At 37.5% G+C, this 25,906-nt stretch overlaps 2 protein-coding genes across 3 annotated transcripts in view; both read right to left on the reverse strand.

Moving 5' to 3' along the window:
- REPS2 (RALBP1 associated Eps domain containing 2) overlaps positions 1–2,508 on the reverse strand; it is a gene marked incomplete at its 5' end in the record, with an annotated part of 127,601 nt that extends 125,093 nt beyond the window's left edge. Inside the window, one exon of the mRNA XM_081326372.1 lies at positions 2,284–2,508. Coding sequence (XP_081182498.1) covers positions 2,284–2,508 — 225 coding nt within the window. The remainder of the gene's footprint in view (positions 1–2,283) is intronic.
- Positions 2,509–8,930: 6,422 nt separating this feature from the next.
- Positions 8,931–25,833, reverse strand: TXLNG (taxilin gamma). Of its 2 annotated transcripts, none has more exons than XM_081327039.1 (10): positions 25,669–25,833; positions 22,337–22,643; positions 21,839–21,930; positions 20,014–20,184; positions 16,606–16,800; positions 16,167–16,286; positions 15,738–15,812; positions 14,233–14,325; positions 12,516–12,611; positions 8,931–11,964 (listed from the first exon to the last, which is right to left on the reverse strand). In XM_081327039.1, the coding sequence occupies exons 2-10, from the start codon at positions 22,548–22,550 to the stop codon at positions 11,638–11,640; spliced, it is 1,383 nt and encodes a 460-aa protein (XP_081183165.1). In that variant the 5' UTR covers positions 22,551–22,643; positions 25,669–25,833; the 3' UTR covers positions 8,931–11,637. The 2 variants fall into 2 exon arrangements, with proteins under 2 accessions (XP_081183165.1, XP_081183166.1); XM_081327040.1 differs by lacking the exon at positions 25,669–25,833 and adding an exon at positions 22,833–23,174.
- Positions 25,834–25,906: the final 73 nt, after the last annotated feature.

Here is a 25,906-nt window from a genome sequence, read left to right on the forward strand (position 1 = left end):
TATATTTAAAATTCAAAATTATCTCTGAGTTTACATTTTAATACTTCTTTAATTCTTTTTGTTTTACTGTGTATCCTTTCAAGTCAATATTGATTCCTAGGGACAGCCTGGCTTAGTTCCTTCATTTTCTTGGCAAGTTTTTCAAAAGGGGTTGCCCCTTGTCATCTTTTTAGGGCTAAAAGTGACTAGCCCAAGGCTACCCCCACATAGCAACATGCTTAAGGCAGGACTAGAATTGTCTCCCAGTTTCTAGCCTGCCTTAACCACTACACCAAACTAACACTCTCTTAAATTCATTACAAAGAATTAATGTCATGTACATATAGCCATACTAATAATTATGTCCCTCTCTCCCAATGAAAATATTAAACAACCTAAAGATGAAAGAGCAACAAATGTTTAAAATGCTAAATGTCTAAGATTTATGTGACATTCCTTGGGACTATCTTCTCTAAGTAGAAACTATTAGACAGATAACTTTTACTGTATTTTTTTTACTGTGGGCACAATGGCACACATTAAAAATGAAAGCAAACATGTATTGTTGGGAGATGTTTTGGTACTCATCCTGAAAGATATCTATGGGATGGGAATCCAAAACAAGGCAGTCTCCCACTTTGGAAGAATTTTACTCTCTTATTTAAGGCTGGCCCTCCAACCTTTGGTCTTTTAGAGAGCAGACAAAGATCTTCCTCTTCCATAAAGCTCAGGGGAAATGAATTTTATGGAATATACGTCTATATTTAAAACATTTTCAATTTTTAGTATGTTGGATCTTTACAATGTAAGCAACCTAGAGTCGTTCAAAAAGATAGCATATAAATAACTGTAATAAATATAATAAAACGTTATTTGAAAAATTGAAAAAGTTAAAATTATGAGTCAAATTTTGACACAAAGGCTAAGGATTTCATGCCAGAAAATGGAGATAAAAAAATCACTGACAGAAAGACATCATAATCAGCACTTGATAGTGGAGGAGGAACATGACAAAGATAATAATGTGTTGCTACACCTACGATTTGTTTTCATTTGTTTTTCCCCCCCCCTTAGTGGGCTGATGACACAACATAAAATTAAGGCTTTTCTCCATAGCAAAATACAAATCCAACTCCAGTGGATATATAACATTGCAGTACATTAGAAATAAGATTTAATAAGCAGCATTCAAAAATCAAAAATTTCCTAATAGTTACTCAAATAGTATGAACTTCATCTAACAAAACTAATGACTTGGGATTCACAATAGATTTACAATATAAATTATATTTGCAAAAGCACTGAATTTTAATTATTTCAAAAACCAAATCTAAAATTTGTACCAAATTAAAATGGGCAGAACCAATGACCAATTTGTATATTATCTTTCATAGGGTATCTATGTTTCATAGGGTTAATAGCTTTTATATTTAAATCCTATTGTTGATTTATATGAAACTGTTTTAACCATTATTCTGGTGTGTGCATTAATTGGAGCATGTGTTCACTCAGGCAATATGTGGGATATTAGTTTTTTCTACACAAACTCTTATAATAGCAGGTCGATGAATAAACTTTTACAAACTTTAGCAACCCAGTGTATTTCTGTAAGTCAGTATTGAAAAGATCATCTTCCAATTATCAGATAGAAAGCCCAAGCATACATACCAGTTTTAGGATTCAAGTCTTTTACCTATGGTTAATCCCAGTACTTTCAAATAAGATGGGGTAACAAACTGTTTTGACCTGAACAAAACAACTATATATTTGCTACAGCAACATATTTGCACTGAAATGACGTGTTTGAGTGAAAAGAGGGAGAGGGGGAAATCAATGAAAAATCCCTGCTAGCATGTTTCAACGTCATTATAAACCATGTTTTTACTTAACTGACCCAAGCACATTAATTTTCACAACTCTAAAAGAATAAAGTATACCAGTTAAGCTCATACAACATGCTTGGCCAAGATGTGTCAGGCTATTTTCTGATTCAGCGTGTTATACCACTCGTTTTAATTTAGTAAGGAACGATCCAATTAACCATATTAGCATGTTTCAGTATAACTAACATCTGCTGGTATATCGCTAGTTAAGAGGAAGAAAGGATGCAAACCAGCAGTTTCCCCAGCTGTAAGATTTCCAGTCTGGGCTAGGCACACCCTCTATCCCGAAATCCTCACCCCAAAGCTGTTCTAGGTGGTCTCTCCCGAGATAAAAGCACTCTGTATGCGGGCAGAATACTCTCATCTCTTCCTGACTTCGGAATCCTACGCTCTTACGTACGGCTCTGGGTTTCTTAGGTACCTGATGGAGCATCTCCGCGGGGAGCTGCGACGCCCTGAACAATTCTGCCACTTTACTGCCCCCGACAGCAGGGGTGCCCAATCCAGGTCCCACCTCGGGAACAGACTGGCCGCCGCCGCAAAGCGAAAAGAGCTCGGAGAAATATTGCTGCTCGTTCCCCGCCAAAAAGAGTGCAGAGGTTCCTGCGGCGGCCGGCCCAGAGAGAGCTGCTCCCGCCGGCTCCATTGCAGGGAAAGGGCGTTAATCGCCCTTCTGAGGCGAGTACAAAACTCGCTCTAGAGGAGGAGGAGGAAAGATCCTCCGTCTTTGCGGCGCGGAAGGTACCGCCCCTCTGGCGGCGGCGGCTGCTCTCCAGGTGACCTGCCTTTCCCCAGTGCGGAACAGCGCTATTTCCGCAGTGCTGCCCCTCAGGCGGGAGGGGGGCGGGAAAGAGCGAAGACGAATTTACGCGCCCCTTCTTCCTTCTCCCTTTCTGCGGCTGAGAGTGGCGGCAGTTTTCCCGACGGAAGAGAAAAGCTTCTGGGGAGGAGTCGAGGGATCGTCGTGACTGCGTGAATCTAACGGGACGAGTACGGCGTCTCGAAGACTTTATAGAGCTCTGCTGCAAGGATGATGTTTCGGACTCGCTGCGTCAGAGCATTTGCAGAATAACTTGAGGTTCCTACTCGTGCCAGGGTTGTGCAAGTATAAATAAAAACGAGATCGGCGCAGCTGTGAGGAGAGAAGAAATATTCCTGAAAGCAAACAGGAATAAAACTGAAGAGAAATGGGGTGCAGCAACAGGGCAGCTTGTCCCGGTGTGGAAGTGTATACGTGCTGATTCTAGGGCAGGGGTCTTAAACTTGGCCCTTTTATGACTTGTGGACTTCAACTCCCAGAATTCCTCAGCCAGGCACGCTGGTTGAGGAATTCTGGGAGTTGACGTCCACAAGTCATAAAAGGGCCAAGTTTGAAGACCCCTGTTCTAGGGTGACACTTCAGGGGTGTGGAAATCGGCACACATCCCCAGAGAATGGAATATTTTGGGGAATATTAAAAAGACAGGATAGAATATTTCCCCTAAAGGAAAAATGGGGAAAAATCTTAAGGAGGCAGAAACCAGCCCTATTCTCCCTCAAGCAGAAACTGAGGAGGCTAGTCTTTAGAAATGCAGATTTGGTAATCCATTCAGGAAGACTTGTCAATCTATTCATAAGCAAAATGCCTTCAGCCTCAGCTCCCACAGAAGACTGGAGCTGATGGGATTTAACAGGGGTGTCAAACTGCCAGCTTGCGGGCTGGTTGCATCATATGGAGGCTGCGCCCACCCCAGCTCCATCAATGCAAAAAAAGTCATATGTGACACGGTGAGTTTGACACCCGTGGATTAGAAAAACAAAGACTTAAAAACTACATTTCCCCCACCCAGCTCCCAGGACAGGACCTCCAAGCCACAATGGGACTCAGGCAACAATAATTAAATACCAAAAGGACACGGTCAAACACAGGTCAAAGTATATTGCACAGGAGCAGGAACCTCAAATACGGTACAGGGGTATCAAACTGCTGGCCCACAGGCCGGATGCGTCATGGCGAAACTGCGCCCACCCCATTGCCGGCAATGGAAAAAGTCATGCTATGTCGCGACACATCACATGACCTTGTGAGTTTGACACCCCTGAGTAAAAGATTCCCCCCCTTTGTTATTTTTACTTGATTAGTTTTATCTTGACTTAATTATCTAGTGAAGACACTGATTCTCAGACAATTGTGGATTCTGTTAAATGTTTTAAGAGAAAATGGAAACAGTATAAAGAATAAAATATATTTTGATATAAAACTTCTCGCAGCATGTACAGAAGGCTTTTGTAGTGATCAGAAGTGAATGTCCAGTTGCTTGACTAACAGGTTTATATATTTCTAATTTATGCAGCCACTCAACACAAATACATGTATGGATGACTTACAGGAATTTTTTTAAAAATACAATATAAAACACATCAAGCCACATCAAAAACCATGTAACAATTTGTAGTCAAGGTACAGATAGTCCTCGATTTACAACAGTTCATTTAGTAACCATTCAAAGTTACAGCACTGAAAAAAATGACTTATGACCGTTTTTCAGTTACAACCTTTGAAGCATCCCCATGATCATGTGATCAAAATTCAGATGCTTGGCAACTGGTTCATACTTATGACTGTTGCTGTGTCCTGGAGTCACGTGATTACATTTTGCAACCTCCCAACAATGGGGAAGCCAGATTCACTTAACTAGTTTACTAACTTATCAAGTGCAGTGATTCACTTAACAACTGTTGCAAGCAAGGTCATAAAATGGGGCAAAAAATAATAAACTTGGAAGGTACCTTGGAGGTCATCTAGTCCAACCCCCTGCTCAGGCAGAAAACCCTATACCATTTCAAACAAATGGCTGTCCAGTCTCTTCTTAAAAACTTCCAGTTTTGGAGCATTCGCAGCTTCTGGAGGCAGGTTGTTCCACTGATTTATTCCACTTAGCAAATGTTTCACTTAACAGAAATTTTGGGCTCAGTTGTGGTTGTAAGTTGAGGACTACCTATATATATAAAAAATTGTACAGGCTGCATAGCACACACAAATCACCAACCCTGTAGCAAAGCCTAGTCTACAAAGCTTTACAAAAGGCCTGTGGGGTTGAGGCTAATTTAATATGGGGGGAGGGGTGATGTTCCAAAGAGCAGTGCCCCAGCAAGTTACAGGAACAGAGGCTGAAGGAGTGCTAGATATGTGTCCAGAAGTAGCTCTAAGGACAGATGATAGAATCAGCGCGATGTAAAGCCAAAGTAAGTTTTATGGATGCGCCAGATCTGTACATCCCTTCTCCATGTCTGGACCTGTCACTTAAGCTATTTCTGAACAAGGGTCTAGCATCTTTCTGAAAAAGAACCTGTATTCAAGATAGCTTACCTAAGAGTGTATAGATGCAAAAGAAGGGAAGAGGTTGAAGCAGCAAGTGAGCTGCTTCAACCTGTATAGTACTGCTGGAAGGAAATTAGAAAACTGGCAGAAATGACCAAGGAGTCGAGTTTTGATTTTGTGGCCAGCAGCATTTGGAAATAGCCTGGGGATAGCGATTGAGGACATTATATATACCTCAAGTTCATTTAGTGACCATTCAAAGTTACAACTGCACTGAAAAAAATGACTTATGATCATTTTTCACATTTACAACTGTTGCAGCATCCCTATGGTCACATGATCAAATTTCAGATGCTTGGCAACTAATTCATATTTATGGTGGTTGCAGGGTCCCAGTGTCATGTGATCACCTTTTGTTATCTTTTGTCAAGCAAAGTCAATGGGGAAGTCAGATTCACTTAACAACCATGTTACTAATTTCACAACTGCAGTGATTCACTTAACTGTGGCAAGAAATGGGATAAAATTCACTAACATGTCTCACTTAACAGAAATTTTGTGCTGAGACTTCAGGTCTTGCACAGTAGTGCAGCAGTTAAGGGGTTTGGGTCTCCATGCCCTTCAGCTGATTTTTTTCCTATTAGGGGACCTTAAATGGGCCAGAAGCCACCCAGAAGAGGTGGCAAAGAATAGAAGGACGTCCTGGGAACCACGGAGAGATGGTGGTCAACCCGCTCAGTCCAGGAAAAGCCTTCCAGAAACCAACAGGAAAAAGGCTAGCCTAACTTCAGAGTCTAGCTAGCCCAAGCTACAAGCAACTGAAGTCAAAAGTACTACTTTAAGCTGATTGTAAACTGCACATTTGAATCTGGGTAAGAACATCAATTTTCTCTATCCCACTTATCAACTTTCCTGAAGAAAAAAAAATCCCAAGAAGCAAAAAAACCTCCGAAAGTGAAGGAGGGGGATCTTTGCCCCACCCTTTTACTACCGGAAGCGGCGAATTAAACTTTTTATGGAGAACCAAAACATATTGAAATGAAATGACTATAAAACCTAAATTTGGATAAGGTTGGAATTGCTGAATGGTTAAGATTCTCATTTTAAAGACAATTGTTTATTTTGAAAATTTGAAAAATAAACCAGTGCTGACATCTAGTGGTTGATGAAGACTACGACAGCTATGGCTTCATACAGGACTTGGCAAAATCTGGAAAAAACTAATCTGTGCGTGTGACCTTCAAAGCTCTAACAATAAAGAACAGCTGTGACAAAAAAGAAAACAATCTGGGCTGCAGACAATGTGAGACTTATAAACTTTAGGGAACAAAAAAAAACTTTTTTGAACTTTCTGGATTACAAGTATCTACTTAACTGCGATTCTAAAGCTATTTGCAGAGAAAACTTAGATTCTTGGCCATCATGGAAAATCAGAGTTATAGAAAGAACTTATCAAGAAAAAATAAATACCTTTCAAGAGGAGACATATATGCTGCACTTAATTCAAACAACGATTTCAAACCACAAAGAAATCCAAAATAACTTTGAAAATATAAACCAATTCATCTCCAATTTAACTTTACAACAAATAAATCCCAGAAAACAACAATAAGAGAAGGAGCAGATAAAACAGATAAGTGAATACAAATGTGAAGCTAGAGACTTAAAGATGGAACCTAACAAAAGTATGATTTAACCCAAGTGGGAAAAAATTTACAAGAAATACTGGATTTGGAAAAGACAACTTATACTTTAAGACCACAAAACAAATTTGAGGATAAGAAAAAAGATTGAACAGAATGGACTACAGAGATGTCAGGAAAACTACCAGAACTGAAGAGACAAAAAATGATAAGAGAAACAGAGAGAAAAACAAAGAAAAATGGAACATGAATGGGCAAATGCATCTTACAAAGATATTGTACTTGACTTTTTATATCTACAGTAACACTTTCTTTGATTCAGCAGAATATATTGATCAAGAAAGATACTGAGCAAAAGAAAAAGGCTAAAGTGAAAATTAAGAAAATAGACAATGGGACCTATCAGAGAGAATATTTTAAAAAGAAATACCTGTTTGAATATGGTTAAAGAAATAGATTTTGGATATGAATTTTATTTTAAGAGGGATGAGCTCTTCAAGTAACACAGTATTCTCTTTCTTCTGCTTTATTTTATTTCTTGATATGAGTAATATAAAAGAGTTGGAATGGCTTATATCAGTGATGACAAACCTTTTAGAGACCGAGTGCCCAAACTGGAAACCAAAACCCACTTATGTATCGTCCTGTGCCGGGTGGGTGTGACCATTGGGTGGGTGTGGCTGCAATGGTAATGGCAGACTGGGTGGGACTAAAAAGTTAAATCAATCAATTCCAACTTTGTGAGATCTTTTTTTTTCCCAGCGAGTTGAAATTGATTGATTGAACCTTTTTTTTTTTTGCACATGGCGGTGGAGGCCTAAAGCAAAAAGGTTTTATAAAACTCAGCTGAAGGCCTAGGACTGGGGTGAGGGCGCACGTGCCCACAGAGAGGGGTCTGCGTGCCACCTGTGGCACACGTGCCATAGGTTTGCCACCACGGGCTTATATAAAAGAAATGTTTTAGATATTTAAATGTGATTGACTTTAAAAAAATTACAATCAATTAAAGTGTTTTGAATAAGAGTTAAAAGATTAGATGACTAGATTTATTAAATGGAATATTTAAAGATTAAACATATTTTTAATTATGGTAATTATTTTGGAAATAAATATGTATTAGCTTAGGAGGAACATGTATTTTAAGTAGTATACTAACTTTATTTTCTTTACTCTTATTTTTTTCCAGAATAACCCTAACCCTTTCATTTTTTGATAATGAGTATTTCTCTTAGGTGGAAGGTTATCATTCAAAATAATGGGATATGGGTTAGTGCTTTGGGAAAGATAAATTTAGTCTTAGCTTACATTTAGTCTTAACTTACATTTTGTTATTGAATATGTTATTATGCAATAATTAAAATATTTAAAAAGGCTTTAAGACTTAAAACATTTTGTGAGAGGGTTGCCTATCAGCTAAATAATCCTGTATAATATGATTAAACGTATATGGCAGCCTATCTGAACTGTGATAAAGAACTGTTAGTTTTAGAGCAGTGATGTCACGATTCCCCATTCATTTTTAATTCTGAGGGAGAAAGAAACAGAGTAACTTAAGTAGCTTTTGAAAATTCCTTCCATAATACTGAAATCTGTTACAGGCCTACGTTTTGCTTTGTGGTTCAAATATTTACCCTAATCTCCTGCAGCCAAGGATGCTCTCAACTTCTTATAGTAAGTAAACCCTCCTCACATAGGTCTTTCACCTTTTGCACAGTAGAGGTTCATAGCACATTTTAACACATACATCTCCCTATTTCTTAGCTGTGCATAGCTAATTTAGAGGAGTGTGTGCATAGGACTGCTGACACTTGTCTCAGAAGAAATGTAAGCTATAGAAATTTTAGAGATCTAAGCTATAAGGTCAGTAAACATTAGGAATCATGACACTGTCATCATCTACAGGAGACATTTTTTCCATTCAGGCACTCAACTCTCAAAAGAGTTTTTAATTTCTATTCTAACTTTTTTGGTACCAAACCAGAGACACAAAACTGAATGTCGTCATTACAACTAAGGCATTTTAACTCAAGCAACAATGTGATGATGATCACACATCTGAAAAAATTTGATATTGAGAAAAACAAAACCAATCTTAATTTAGAATAAAATACACGGAGTCTAATATATTAAGCACACATATTTACTTAATCTACACAGAACGGAGTAGATAAAATTTCAGTTTCACATTAGTGAAAAATTTCTACAAAATGTTCCTGAAAAGCAAAAACCAAGAGTGCCTATTTAGTCAGCATTTTTCATGGGTATGGGTTGCAATAATAAAGCAGCATTCAGCACAAGCTAAAGTTCTGCATCACTTTTCACAGTTATTTCCATCTATGGTCTGAAGAGGTAGATTTTCTGTAACACCTGAGAATTGAACTGCAACAAAACCAGGTGTAAGAAAAGAATGGATTAGAAAGATTCAGCCCTAAAATGTGCATGTATATACTTATGTTCCAAAGAATTCTAGGGCTTAGCTATTTATTATCTGAAGCCCAAGTTACACATTAGTAAAAACTCTGCACCCCCTATACTGAACACACTGGATGCAAATCAACTGCAGGTATAAAGTAGTGGAGGTATGAGCAATAGCTTTCAGTTTTTATAAGCACATGATTATCAATTTACACACAGCTAGCTGCCTATAATAAGCATGAGCTGTATAACTAAAGTACATTGAACAAATCAGCAGAAAAATGGCAGTGCAGCATACCACTGTATGGCAAAGGAGACAAGTAATGAGCTTGTCCTGTACTAGCCCTCTATTGTTCAATGCATGGAATGTCTTGAGACTAGACTGAAGAAAAAGTTGGAGAAAAATTGCATGAGCAAGTTTTTTGAAAAGCTGTCATTATTCCAATAGCTTCATTTTATGCATCTATAATTGCTACTGGTTAAAAAACCCCACCCTTGCTTACAATTAGACCAACTGTAGCCACAGGTAAAACTAATCAAAATATAATACCTACCAGGGAATATTTTTGCAGTTTTTACTTTCAACAGGCATTTGTTTCACTATCCTATTTCTCAGCTGTTTTGTGCTGCTTTACAAGCTGAAAGTGTTTGCAATTCTAGCTGTAGATTTGTTTGATGACAGCGTAATTGGGCTTTGTATTTTGTATTTGTATTTTCCACTATACATCAACTGCTTACCTTACAGAACTTGGAATTCATACAAAAGAAAATGCAAATATATTTTAAGCTAGTTTCCAATTCAGGACTTTCCAAGTATATTATTAATGTTAATTGATTTTGCTCAAAGGTACAAATATCCCAAAGGTTTTCTTCAATCTTTGTTTCAATTAGGATGTTGTATATTGTAATAGATAAGGATAATAAATTAGTAAAGCCTTAAATTCAAATAATTTGCAACTAAACTGTGAGAAGAGTACGCAGGCAGATAGAGAATTTATCAATAATGTACTTAAATAAGAAAAGCTTCAAGAAAATGAATCCAAAGTAGGTACCAGAATTTGTTATGTTTTACATTTCTCCAAACAGAACAACTAGAAGCTGATATACCATATGTAGGCAGAGTTAACAGCAGCATGTAACCTAGCAGCATTCTTTTGGTCCCTTTTTTCTTAAAAAAAATCAGATTATGGGAGATACCTCAACTTTTGCAACTGACCTACATTCATAATTTTAACCATTAAAAAAGTGTAGTATGCTGTGCATTTATTAGAACATAAATACTGAAGTGCCAAATTCAAAGTAACTGAGATATCAGAAGGCACTTCCATTTATGTGTATGTTTTGTCTAGTAAGACGTTTCATTTTACAAAAGTAATAGTTGAGATCAGAATGTTTTTCCTGTATTTTGGATTAGAGAAATTATATAATTTATACATTTTATCATGGACAAACCAGTTTTATAAGAATGTGTATCTTATGAAATATACACTTTAGGATTTCCTGTACTGAGTGTGGTTCATTGCAATCATCCTTCAGTGATGGTGCATTTATATATGCTCACTATTTCACACTAATAAGTAGGCAAAAAAGAATTCCCAGAAAGCTCTGTCCCATAGATTATATATTTTAATCTAGCAACCACTACCAAAAATCTTGTTGCATTTAATAAGCTGCAATTATGCATGACCACAGTTTTTATATTACAGCTCATTTTTTAAAAATCATTGTGACAAGAGCACTGCATTCAAAATACCTCCAGATTTAGCTTAGTGGCTATTTAGACAAATTACCAATGCTTGTTTTCTGCCTTATTTCCTTCAATTTAATAGAAAGGTTACTTAATTTATATTGACTATCAGACAATCCTGAGAAATATGAATTGTAACACCCTGTTTTTCCAGTTGCAAGGTTAAATCATGGCTGTAGGCAAGTTAGCAGCTACAGTAAACCCTGTAAGATTTTTCAGCTTTTTCATATCAGTATGGCCAGTCACACGCCAAATTGTATTTTACTGGACTGCTTGGTAATCTAATTTCAGCTTTAAATTTTAATTTACTACACAGATTGAAGCTCAAAGACTGATCAAAGTTGTTCCCTTAACATGATGACAAAAGCGTATGTGGGTCTTAGATGACACAGTAATTCATTACTGGATAAGAAGAAAAACACTGCATGCATCCTTAATAGGGTTCTTTTGTTTAAAAAATGCAAATGTGCAATACAGTTGTGGATTATTTTTATAGATAAGCTATTCAATAGCTGCTATGCAGCTTCCTGTACCAGGCAAATTCTGTTCTGTTCTAAGAAAATACAGATATGGTAGAAAAAGTAAGAAAATTTTCACCACAAAACTAATAGTTACCACCACCAGTTAAAGTTATACACAAAATATATCTCTTAACACAGTGTTTACATTTTAGTCAACAAAATCTGTGGCAGGAATGGAAACCAAATTGACAGTTTTTTCAGAGCCTTCATTTGCTGCTCTTGTTTCGACATCTGGTTGGATTCCTTCTTGTTCTTTATTAGTAGAAATCTCCAGCTTCTCATGAGAGTTGAGTGTGCATGATTGAAATACAGGTACAGCTAGATCCACATCTGCTTCTCTTGAAGAAACCTGTTCTTTAAGAATTTCCACCTTCTCATTTAACTCATTTCTTTCTGTTTGAAGAGCTCTGCATAGCTTTTCCAAACGCTCCAGTTTTATTTGGAAACCTTTGTATTCTTTGTCCTTAACTGTCTTCTGTAATAAACAAGATAGCATAGAGAACCCAGAAGAATCTTACACAATGTATTTCAACTCTATTAAAACAGCCAATGAGAAAACTACAAAACCTTTTTACTGGCCAGTTATGGCTTCAAAATCTGTCATTTAAGAGGAGCGCAATTCCAATTCCCCTTTCTTGGTGTATTCAAGTTCTTTTTTCCCATGTAAAAGTACCCTTCTTTAATCTGAAGAGTTTATTGCAACTCCCACTCATTAGATGGTTTAAATAAAAGTGATATACAACTTATTTTGTGCAAACAAAAACACTGTTTTTCCTGATGATTGAAAATATTCAGATACAAACGAAATACATTTTTATTATGAAGATGGCAACATCTTTTTATGGAACATAGCACTAGCAAAATTTCAATTTAAAATATAAGCAGACCCTGTAAGTCATATTATATCCTTTGAAATACTGTTTTATAATTAATCATTGAGTAACTTTTGAGTTTCATTTAGTTCAGAATATAAAATAAAAACTAAAAATAGAATTTTGATTTTTAAGAATGGAAACTGATACTCACTTCTTCAGCCATTTGCAAGAGCGCCTTGTTGTTGTTTTCCCATTTTGTACGCCACACTACTATTTCTTTTTCCAGTTTTTTTATTTTTTTGGTCATCTGAAATTAAATTAATTACACTGATTTTTAGCAAATTGCTGTAAATGAGCATTTTAATCTACTGTTTCTCACTGCAGTACCCAGATTTCTCAGTCTCTTGAGATTAAATTTAGTTTTTATTTTAAAAAGATTAATTGCTTCTCATTCACAAGATTTAAAACAAAGTACACAATCATTTTACAAACAAAAATAAATGGTCTGAGAACCCAAATAATTTACGGCAAATGTTAAAATAATTGTATGATAAAATTGGCACCATGCATGAGAATATTAACCAAAGGCTGAGATAATTGGGTGAATGATTGCAAGTTGCACATAAATGGCAACAGAGCAAAATAGATGAATTTGTATTATTTTGACAATTTTTTTTACTAAAGATGGGAAAGAAAATAAGGGGTACAATTTAGATAGAAAGGTAGTGGATAGAATGTTGTCTGTTGCAAGAAATGAATCCTTATTGAAATAATTAAAAATAGCCATGATGACTCCCCCCCCCCCCTCCAGATGTCAGGTCAGAGGAAGATGAACCAGTTCCAGGCACGTCTGGAGGGGAGTTGGTTAATGGCTCCAAGCAGCCATCTGAGAGGGATTTGGCTGAAGCACAACTGCAGCATGATAGCTTTAAGGCTTCAGGTGGGTAAAGCAAGCAGCTTCAGCCGGTCAGCAATAAGGAAAAGGAACTGCTTTCTGCACCTGATCCAAGAACACATAGGGCAGAGAAAAGGCAGGAGCAGAGAAGGTCAGCCAGATTACTTGTAAAGAGAAGTGTATTTTCTGATTATTGTGATTTTTGCCTTGCTTTGGATTGACACCATGCCTTGACTTGAATTGTGTCCTTGGAACTCTGGACTTTTCTTGCCTTTTGAACCCTCTTGCCTTGTGGATTTAATTTTGCCTGATGGGTTTATTTTGATTGGGAAACTTTCAATTGCCTTGCGGACTCATTGGCCATTGCTCTGTTGACTAGCATTGGTCTGCGTGTGGATGGACTTAACTGGGTCAGTTCTGGGTTTTTGGTGAAGAGTTGTGGAGGAATATTAATAAACCCACTAAACCAGAGTTATGTGTGTGTGTGTGTGTGTGAGCGGGACAGCACACTCACTGGATATTGTACTGTATTGAAAATTAGGCTTCTATATATGCTCTATGGAACTGAGAGTTAGGCATGTCAGAAGAGACATAAAAATAATGCATGGAAATTCGGTAATTCAATATGTGTGATAAATAAGAAATGATGAGAGTCTTGAATGAATGGATGCTGAATGAATGTGAATGCCCATCACATTTAGGGAACGTGCAGGAGACTGAACAAGGATGAAATATATAATAAAGTCAAAATTAGTGAATGAAATGAGAGAAAATGAAAAAAAAAGAGTGACGGAATGGAAAAGGATCTCAAAAACAGGTGACATTTAAAAAACTCAAGGCAATGCATGAATTAGTATTCAGATGAGGTGGAACAAACACAATTTCCGAGGAGAGAAGATTCAACTGTATATATCTGTCATTCCCTGAAGTGAACTCCACCGAGTTCAGTGAGGTTTATTTATCCATTAATACACAGACAAATCAGAAACATTACAAATTTTTCTTGTGACCAATAGATAAGAAAATAAACTACCTTTTCCATTTCTTGTCTGAAAGTTGTGAAAAGTTCATTGCTCTTTGCCATAGTTGTCTGGAATTCCTCAAATTTATCCATGTAAAGAGAAAGCTAAAAGTAACAATGTTTAAATCTAATTTAGAGACTTAATTAGAATAATTTACATAATACACTAGTTACTCATTACAGATGATATTGTGTAGAAAATAGCAAAAAAAATATTAAAGGGTGATTTTGGTCTTATGTGAAAGTGTACAGATAAAAGCTAATGTACAAGTCTCTGTAATAAGATTATATCAAAATAACAACAATCAAAACACTGCTGTTATGAAAAAAAATTCCATCCTTATGTAGTTTCATTTCAAAGTCCGACCCAAAAACATGCCTTCATAATGTTATACTAAAATGAGACCTTAAAATACAAATTTTAAGTTAGTAAAAAACATGTATACATCACCTTAAATACATCTTATCTGCACTGAATATTTTTACTTCATTTTTTTAATTCTCCCCAAAATAATTTGAATATTGGTTATACAATAAATTCACAACCAAATAACAACACAAGTATAGGGAAGTTTTGTGCAATTAGTGGATTGCTTTTTGTATTATTTCTTTATATCGACTACCGTATATATTTATTTTAGGATAAGCACTGTGGGGAGTGTTGGTTAGAATAAGGCAGGCATGTCAAACTGCTGGCCCGCAGGCTGGACGCGTCGTCCTGAAACTGCACCCACCCCATTGCTGGCAATGGGGAAAAAGTCACGATACGTCACACGACGTCACGTGACATTGCGAGGTTGACATGCTTGGAATAAGGAAACAAAGAAATAAAAGAGAACATGTTAACTAAACAGATGAAGAAATGAATAATTTTGTAGGGACAGATTTTAGCTGAACAATAAAAGAATAAAGATTAATCCAGTGGACCTTCAAGGACGGTTTAAAACATGTTTTTATAAGTGGGCTTATCACATAATTTTTGGAAGTTCATCTGATATAGTATTTCAGCAAAAAGAGTTCTACATAGCAGGATGAATAAAATAGAGCTACTTTGGGAAAAATAATTTCCCTGTCACATCAAAACAAATTGTCATAAAATTGAAATATAATTGTAATTGTCTATTTGGTATATGAATTCTGTATTTATGCACTTTATAAAAAACCTCAATCTGTTTTGTCTGTGAAATCAGCCAGTAAATATACATATTTTAAATGGACTTGGCCTGCAACAACTTGAATTACCTCGGAGGTAAGATGAACCATATAGATTTCAGGGTTACAGAAGCTATTTCCTGTTAATGCAGCCTCAAACTATAACAGTGGGTGACTAGTATTTGGCGACTGACACTGAATTTTAGTGCTTTAGGAAAGAATTGCCTAATTATTGTATTCCTTTACCAAAGAATTGCTTTAGGCTTCCTATTTACTAATTTAATAATTTCAATTTTTAAGAAACTTCCCCAAGTTCATTTATCAGATTAATAGCTAAGCTACCAATCACAACTTAAATTAGTTACCTGCTGTTTTAATTGGGCTTCTTGCTGCTTCATCTGTTCACATTTGTGTCTAGATTCGGTAGCTTCTTTTAACAGCTGAGGACAAAGAAAATATTGTTTTCTATCTAGGATACCTTAATATCAGGGAAGATTGTATTTCTGATATGTACACACTTATGCAAAATTGTACCTGTAGCTTGGAAAATGAAGGAGGGCCAACAGGCATACAGCTGCATACATAAAACTATGTTATACATTGTATTATTACAAAGTTATACTGTAACAATGTGCTGTTTATAATTTAAGAACACATTAATCTGCATAGCCTGTCAATACAATCAAAAACCAAACAGATTGCAGCTTGTTCTTATAACAATAAAAAGTCTGAACTGATATTGTAACAACTTACTAAAGAATTCTTTCATCTCAAGCTTTCTTAAAAACACTTACAAAATCTTTCTCCCTCTGATGTTTTTCTTCAGCTTCTTTTATCAGCTGTGTGGTTTGCTGAAGCTTGGCATCCACCAGTTGTTGTTGCAGTTCTTTATGCTTGAAGACTTTATCCATGTGCTAGAGAAAAGCATAGCTGCAATCAAATTAAAAACCAACCACAAGCTAGTTTTCTTTCATGATCTTCATTGTTTATAATGAGCCATGCACAACTGTAAAACATATAAATAATTTGGATTTGGAGGCTTGGGAAGACATAAACTAACATCAATAAGCACGGATGCTTAATGGATAAGGTTAGGCCAATTCTTCATCTAATCTATCTCTGTAGATGAAGCTTATTCCCTAAATCTGTTCCTGAACGTTGGAGAGATATTTGTTAAGGTTTTATTATGAGTATTATAGTTTTAATGAAATATTATTAGTATGGTTTACTTACTTCTTCTCGGAGTGCGTACTGTTCCACAAGTTTCTTCAGTTTCTCCCCCAGTTCAATATTTTCTTGGCGGAGTTTTGCATTGTGTACACCATGCTGTTCTAGCTGTGCCTGAATTTCATTTAATGTAATCTGGAAATGTACTGTTGCTTCTTTACGTCTCTCTTCCTCTTCACGAGCTTGTTGCATATTTTCTTCCTTTTCCCCAAAGAGATTAAAATCCAGTTATAAACATGCTTCTTTGGTTAGATTTTGTCCAACAGTAAGAAAATGCAACCCAGCTTCATCTTAACATCTCAAAATATTAGAATTATACTGGTTTTCAAATTCTTTCATCGCTTCACCTGACAAATATGTATGAGGACTGATTTGTTTTCAGAACCAATACATTAAAAGTTCTGATTGCAACTGGGGCATCATTTTTATAAGGCTTCTAAATTACAAATATGGTAACAGTGGACTTGAACTTGGAAAAGAAAGCTGCTTATAAGTAACTTCATTTCAAATTAAAATTGCTTCTGATGAAAGTCAGCAGAGAAACTTGAAGGTGTCCATGTCTTTCAGAGCCAACTGTTGCTATGCAATGAGGAACCGTTTCTAAAAGGTAAAAGTAAAGGTTCCCCTGCACATGCGTGCTAGTTGTTTCCGACTCTAGGGGCCGGTGCTCATCTCCGTTTCAAAGCTGAAGAGCCAGAGCTTGTCCGAGGACATCTCCGTGGTCATGTGGCTGGCATGACTAGACGCCAAAGGCGCACGGAACGCTGTTACCTTCCCACTGTAGTGGTCCCTATTTTTCTACTTGCATTTTTACGTGCTTTCAAACTGCTAGGTTGGCAGAAACTGGGACGAGTAACGCGCTCACTTGTCTATGCGGCACTCGGGATTCGACCTGCCAAACTGCCGACCTTCTGATCAACAAGCTCAGCATCCTAACCCACTGAGCCACCGCGTCCCTAATAACTGTTTCTAACTTGAAGCCAATTTATTGAACAGTGTGCCTTACAGAAGACATGTTCCTGATATCAACCAGACAAACCTGAAAAAATCTAGTCAAATTAGCTGTTATATAAGTCCACATAATAGTACAGTATCACATAGGCCCAGTACTCTCTGTAACATCTTTATAAACTATTTAGATGAGGGAATGCATCAAATTTACAGATGACACCAAGCTGGCAGAATAGCCAACATCCTAGAAGATAGGCTCAAGATCCAGAAGATCTTGAACAATGAGCCCTATCTAACAAAATGAAATTCACTGGTGAGAAAGATAAGGTTTTACAGTTAGGCAAGAAAAACCAAATGCACAGTTATCTGGCTCGACAGCAGTAACTGCAAGAGGGATATAGTAGTCCTAGTGGACAACCACTTAAATATGAGCCAATAATGTGCTGCAGCTGCCAAAAAACAATGCAGTCCTAGGCTGCATTAACAGAGGGATAGAATCAAGATCACATGAAGTGTTAATTCCACTTTATAATGCCTTGTAAAGGTATTGAGACTCTAGAAAGAGTGCCAAGAAGAGCAACAAAGATGATTAAGGGGCTGGAAACTAAAACATAGGAAGAATGATTGCAGTAATTGGGTATGTCTAGTCTAGTGAAAAGAAGAACTAGTGTTGACATGATAGCAGTGTTCTAATATGAGAGGTTGCCACAAAAAAGATGGGGTCTACCTATTCTCCAAAGCACCTGAAGGGAGGACAAGAAGCAATGGATGGAAGCTAATCAAGTAGAGAAGCAACCTGGAATTAAGGTGACACTTCCTAACAGTGAGATTAACCAGCTTGCCATGAGAGGTTGTGGGTGCTTCATCACTGGAGGTTTTTAAGAAGAGATTGGATAACCATTTGCCTGAAGAGAGTCTCCTGCTTGGGTGGATGGGTTGAATTGGAGGACCTTGTGCATCCCTTCCAACTCTTGTATTCATCCCAACAAGCCCAAAGGAAGTCCCAAATGGTATAGGACCATGGTGGCAAACCTATGGCACGCGTGCCACAGGTGGCACACAGAGACCCAGTCCTAGGCCTTCAGCTAGGTTTTATAAAACCTTTTTGCTTTAGGCCTCCGCCGCCGTGTGCAAAACCCCCCAAAGATTCAGTCAATCAATTTCAACTTCTCGCAGGGAAAAAAAAATCTCACAAAGTTGGAATTGATTGAAGTTTTTAGTCCCACCCAGTCTGCCATTACGACCGCAGCCACGCCCACCTGGCACCCAACGATACATAAGTGGGTTTTGGGTTGCAGTTTGGGCACTCGGTCTCTAAAAGGTTCGCCATCACTGGTATAGGATCTCCTACCATTGGTAGTGGTAGACTAGAAGACTACCAAGGTCCAATCCAACCCTATTATTCTATGTTCTAATTATTAGGTAATAGAAAATCAAAATCAGATTGATTCTTATTTCAGCAATAGTGAAATAGAATCTATTAGAAAGTTAAATTTCCACAAAAGGAGATAAGAACAGAACACCAGTTTCATTGAAATTACAAAAGTGATAATGATACCATGAAGAATCCTCCTCTGATACTATGGCATGGCTAGTTTAGAGTAGTGTATTGTATTACAGTTTTAAAACTTTTCAAAAGTTCATAGTTTAAAAGGGTTTTACATTTTTTAAAAAGCATCATTTATTTAACTGTATATATTTAAAAATATCCATTTATTTAACTATACTTTAAAAATTGTTTTTTTAAAAGAGACTTCAGAATAATTTTTAACCAAGAGAAACACAGCAAATAAAGCAATTTGATTAACTTAGTACACTAAATGAGCATAATTAAGGTAATTGATAAATCATGGCATATCACTGAGAGTGATGTCTGTATGAGCAACATCCAAACAAGTCATGGCCTAATGTTATAAACCAAGAACCATTTCAATGAGATATAATTTGGGGGAAAATCAGTGACAGAAATGAAACTCCAAGAAAAGCACTAGAGTACCAGGGAAGGAACCAACTTCCGTAAGTGATCATTTACTATAAAACTATTTTCAAATTTATAATTAGAAAAAGAACAAAGGTATCCAACATTTTTAAAATGTGAACTGAAGAGGAAATATTTATTCATAGGAGTTGAAAATATTTACTCATGGATATAATGCTTTTTCTAATTGCCTCACGATAGACAATATCAAATATTCAAATAATAGGATCATGGTATCCCAATTCCTACTAGCAAATAGAGGAAACAAGGATCAAGTAAGAATGGATAACTTGGAATAGGCAGCTCTACATTTTAACCATTCTGAAAAGACACCCGATTAAAGTATACACTGAACCAAAAAATACAAACCTATCTAGGATGGTCATCCTCTTCAACTTAGTCCCGTTTTGTTACAACTCCAAAACATATATCCAAAGAGAACTATTTGTTTCAGGTTTATTGATGTATTACTGTAGAAAACTAACCTTGAGTGTCTTATTATGGCGTTGTAGTTCTCGACAGAGAGATTCCAGTTTGCTACGTGCAAGAATTGCTTTACTATGTTCACTTTGCAGATGCACTTTCTCTTTCACAACCTGTGCTTGTTTCTTTTGCAGCATCTTCATTTGTCTCTGAACATTTCGGCTCTCCTCTAGCTAAATGAAAAAAAGAGAAGATACACATATCTGAATTCAGTTATGTTTAAAGAGAATATTTAACTTCTGGTATTCCAATTTCAGACCTAACGTGCATATGAATTTGTTAGTTTCTCTAAGATGCAATTTTATCTATCCTATGTAACCTATGCTGGAGGATGAAACAAAAATCAATTCATTCCATTAACTCAGCTCTTACTACACATATCTTTATTATGGTAACACTGGCTTCTTTTTCTATTTTCCCAAATAAAAAACTTCAATTGCAGTTTAAAAATGTCACTTTTGTATGTCAAGTCACTTTTGTATGTCCCTTCGTCCAGTGCGCTCCCACAGGGAGGGTCTTCTCAGGGTGCCGCCGGTTAAAGATTGCCGGCGGGTAACACCCAGGGGTAGGGCCTTCTCAGTGGGTGCGCCTGCCCTGTGGAACCAGCTGCCTGCGGAGCTTAGGACTGTCCCCAACCTTCGTTCATTCCGCCGGGACCTGAAGACCTGGCTCTTCGAGCTCTCTGGCCCAGGCTGAGAATTTTTTTTTTAATTTTAATTTTAACTGGGTTTTTATTTTTCTCAGGGTTTTATTTAATCTTTTTTAATTTGTTTTAACGTTTGTATTGACTTTCTTTTAAATGCCCTGTAAACCGCCCTGAGTCCTTTGGAAAAGGGCGGTATATAAATCTAAATAAATAAATAAATACCGGTAAGTATATTTTAAAAATATTTAAAGGATCTTCTGCTACGATACCAATGAAAAGGATCAGCTATGCATGCACATACATGTATAAAACAACAAATCAGTAGCACTGAGTTATTTTACTGGTTCAAGCAAAGACACTCCTTTATGCCAATGCATTTTGCGAAGCTGTGCAGGAAGTAGCACATCTGTTAAGAGTTTAGTTCACTTTTTAAATTATGAAGATATTAAATCACTTCAGCTCCATGCTTTGCTTCCAATCCTAGGCCATACAATGATTGTCCTATCACTGAGACACCAGGATCTTTTTCACCAGCTTCTACAGCTGACTTTTATCAGTCAGAGAATCTCATTCACAGAACATGGTATGGTGAAAACTAAATCACACTCTTATGTTTAAAGCTGGAAGTGTTACCTGGCATTTTAGATTATAATCTAATCTATTTAGATTATATAAAGAACTAAAATCATTTTTCAAAAGACCAGGATAGGATAGGAAAAATACTATTTGTCTATGTTAATTTTTTGATTGTTAAAGGAAGACACTGAATCCTAAAGATAAATTATCTGCTGTCTAATGCATTACATTTTATTAGACACTTGGTAATTGCTTTAGTTTTTTTCCTTGCAGATGACATTGATCTTGCATTGTTAATATTAAATACTCTACGTAATCAAGATGTACTAGATAAATTCCAGGAAATCTGTCCATTAGGTATATTCTTGACAGAATTTGTAGTTGCTTATATAAGATCAAACTTCCACCAAGTTATGAGGGACATGACAATATGATAGTGGTTTCCTAATGCTTCTTTTATTTCCCAGTCTAGTCTACGATCCTGGGTTTTCCTGGTGTAATCCCATTAAAATATTAGCCAGATTTAATCCTGCTTCGTTTGTCCAGGATCAGTCAAGGTTGATTATGCTATCCATGTTTATAACATTAAATTTAAAATATATTACCAGGTCAGCATATTTCTTGCAGAGTGCTGCTAGCTTTTCTTCTGGAGTAGCAAGTGTGTTTAAAGCTTGCATAAGTAACAATACTTCTTTTCCTACAGACCAAGACAATATTATCAGAGTAGTGAGCAGCATGGTTAGAATATTGACGATAAAAATGTAAAATATGAGGAAATTTCAGCCAAAGCAACAACATTTTTAATACAAGACAAGGCCTGAGAATGGGCAACAAAAACTTCTGAATAATCACAGTATAAACACATTGGGTACAAATACTGGATTCCATATAAAAAAATCCATTTTATCGACAAAATTTAGAAATGTAGAGAGGCAGCTAGCAAAGCACTATATATTTAATTATCAAAATTGTATTTAATAAGGTTCAATAAAACATCTGAGTTTAAGACATATAGCTATTAAGAGCATGGGAGTTTTAAATATGTAATAAAGACAAACAGTATGTTCAACATTAAAAATCTATGTTTCAATATCAATAAGTACCTAAAGTTTTTTCTTTGTTTTTTTCATTTTCTGAGTCTTGCTGCCCATCGGGTGGGTCAATACGAGTTTCTTCTCTCCCTGGAGTTTCCTCCCGCAACTCCTGGGTACAGTATTCTTTCCCCAACAGCTTTCTGTTTTGGGGAATGTAATCTTCTACTTCTTGTGCATCTGCATTTTCTCTGCTGTCACAGTTTGTTTCTGCTTGCTGTAGCATTGTATTTGTAGTATGCTTGCTATCCTCCAACTGATCCTAGTTGCCAATTCCAAATTCACAAACCTTTGATTTTTCCACAGTAATCAACTTGCACTGGGAAGACAAATATACTCAAATTATTAAAGAAAAAACGCATTGTTCTAAGTTTTCACGGCACCAAAATAGGCACGCTTCACCAACCAACTGAGCATGTTTATACGTGATACTGCACGAAGAGAATGAGCAGATGCTACGGGAATAACCATGCTCCTTGCTGATCCTAGGGAAATGCCATATGCTTACTTGGAGGCAAGTCTCCTTAACTTCACTGCTTCAACGTTTAGAACTGTGCCGAAAGGAAAAAAACAGTCAGGAGCTCCATTCGATTATGATCAAACCTCCCCCCGCCCCGGCTCTTTAGAGCTCCTGTGAGAAGCGGCACGGTGGGATAACGAGACCCATCTCTCTCAGCCAAACGCTGGGCTCCTGCCCAGGTATGGAAGTGGGGAAAGAAGAGACTGAATAAGCAGGCTACCAAGAAAGCGTCTACAGCCACCTCCTCCGCCAAGAACCCGCACTGTGAAACCGGAAGCCTAGCGAAGCAGATTAGAACGCCGCCGCAGGAGGAACTTCCGGTCTCTTCCGCCCAAACACCCGGCTGTGGTTGAAACCCCCGCCCCGAAAGTAGACGCAGAAGGTGTACGCGGGCGGATTTGTGCTGTGCCGACCACCTATTCCCATCTCTGCGGAGAAAATGAACGTCTAGCGTGGCGAGGGAACGCGGGAAACCGAAACGACGGCATATTATTATTCGTTCTTTGATTTAAAAGCCACGAACTAATGTTTGCTTCGCTACACTTTGCCCTACCATCACCTTTAATGTTCGGTTGCTACTGGCTGAGTCTCCTGTGTCGCCTACAACGGAATTCAGTTGGGTTGAATTTCTAGCCCTGAAAAACCTGTGCTATAACAAGCTGAAAGCTTTAATTGCCTTAAAAGTTTATATATTTCTAAACTTTCTATAGGAATTATAGGGGCTTTGCATATTTAGTCTGAACAAAAGATGACTGAGGGATTCAGTCCTACGCTAAGGCCCATAAAAGGATTCAATTGGGAAAATGATCAATGTTCCATTGCCAGAGAAACTAAGTCCAGAAATAATGGATGTAAGATAGATAACCTAGATCTTGGTTAATTAAAAGGAAAATTTTCCTGAAACTAAAATATTACAACACTGTAAGTGTTGTAAGTGAGGCAGTATAACTCTGGAGATTGTGGGTTCTTCATTTCTGGTAGTTTTAAAGAAAAAAAATAGCCATCTCAAGGATGGGTTTTTTCCCCCTGCACACTGCAGAAAGTTGGACTAAGATGCCCCCTGTGGTCTCTTTAAATTCCAGTTCTAGGATTCTGTAAGTGAACATCTTAAGTGAAATTTAGTATATATATCTCCCAAAATTTAGATTTCTACTTTTTAAAATGGAAATGTTTAGAGTTGAGTGATAAGAGAAAGGCTAAAGACAACAAATCAACTATTTCTTATGAAAGTTTATTGCCTCCCCAAGCGTATGAATTTTATTCGTGAGTGATCATGTTTGAGGGTTGCAAGTACCAGTGAAAATTTGTGCAGTAAATAATGGTCACATGCAACAGCTTTCCAATAGAAGAGAATGTATGTAGCTCAGAGTTCCAATGTGGAGTCTTTGGTGCTGAGCTTAGTTAGTTGCAAATATTTCCTTACTCCAAGATAGGGTTTACTCACTATTTACATAGTAGCTTGTCCTGTTAGTGTTGGTATGGTTTCCTCCTTCCTAGTTTAATACCCTAATCAAAGAACTACCAACAAAGGACAACCTCCCCCCACCATTACAGGCAGGTAAGCTTCTGTATACAAATAGGAAGCAAATCCCACATTTGCTAGTAGTGATATTACATAAGTTGGAGAGCACTAAGGCCTAATGGCTGTCATTTGTTAACAAAACAAGCACCATAATGACTTCACATCTGGCCTACTTTTTACATCTAGTCTTTCTTGGTTGGACTTTAACCAACATTCTCCATGCAAGATATATTTTGTGAGGTAACAAAACACAGCAATGCCACAGACATAGCAAGTTCTCCTTCAAGGAGCAACAGCCATCTTTCTTTAACTTTCTAGTTCACTCTGCACCACTCAGTTAAAGAAAGCAAGTCACTTATCTGTTTCTGGATATTGTGGCCAAGGTCACTATTTACATTTAGTTCACCTATAGATATAAAAGAGTGAATGAAAACGTGTGGGTGTGCTCCTTCAATGGTCAATTCTTTGGGTTGTTCTGCTTAAGAGAAAAGAAATGAATAGGCAAATACCACTGGTTTTTATAGCCCCTGTGGGCCTAGTTCTATTTTCCACCATGCCCAGAAGGGATGAGTCAGAAAAGAATAGCTGCTGCCTATTCTTCGTTGCAGGTTCTCCCTCTCCAAAAGCAACAGAACTCAAGACAACCAGGCAATTGAGAGATCTCGGGGAAATTTTCTAACTTACTAACTCTTCTGGTTGGCAGAAGAAAGGAGAAGACTGCTGCTAGAGTTTACTCCTTGACCACTTCTTTTCCTTGACAAGCTGATTTTTCCTTTAAAAAAAGCAAATCTCTTCAAACTGGTAAGCCCCAAGCAGCCTGTCGTTTCAAGTATCAAACGTCTCCCTCCTGTCTTTAAGAGTTTCACACACAATTGACTCAACATCTCTTGGCGGTGCGACAGTAGCAACCTGGATTTCCCACGAGAATACAGTGATCAAGATTGGATGCAGCAGAATCGACATTTATAAATGGGAAATTCGCGTCAGACGGACTTAGAGCACCCAGTCGCCAAGGCGACTCTCGATTCGACATCCCTCCACATGTTCTTCTCTCCCGGCTTGTTGGAGAAAGAGCGCGGCGAGCAAGCGCACATGGCTCCGAGAGTTTCCAATCCTTTTTCTACTGCGGATCCTCCCAGGAGAAGGATGTGCCTGCAAGCAATCCCTGCTCCGATGCGGCATTCTCCCAAGGGAATATAAAGACATTGGAGAAATACTTCCCCAAACTGAAACTATAGCACACCACCTGCAACTGAATTCCTTCTCCACAAGCAAAGTAGGAAAGAAAACCCAAGAGTTTACCTTTGAATAGTCCTGTACCAACTCGTAGGGCCGCCGCCGCCTCCTTTCTTTCAGACGGCTCCGGCTTAACAGTCTATTTGGCCTCCGCGGCAGCACTGCCTTAAACACACACTGGAAAGACTCTGCGCGCCGCCATAACGTGAAGACGGCATCCAAACAAGTCAGCCCGCACCGGAAGCCCTCCATATCTCCTTGGACTCAGCCAATCACTAGAAGCTTTTCTCTGCATCCGGGGTCT

This window comes from Vipera berus (genome assembly GCF_964194415.1).
Source record: "Vipera berus genome assembly, chromosome: 4".
NCBI classification, from domain to species: Eukaryota; Metazoa; Chordata; class Lepidosauria; order Squamata; family Viperidae; genus Vipera; species Vipera berus.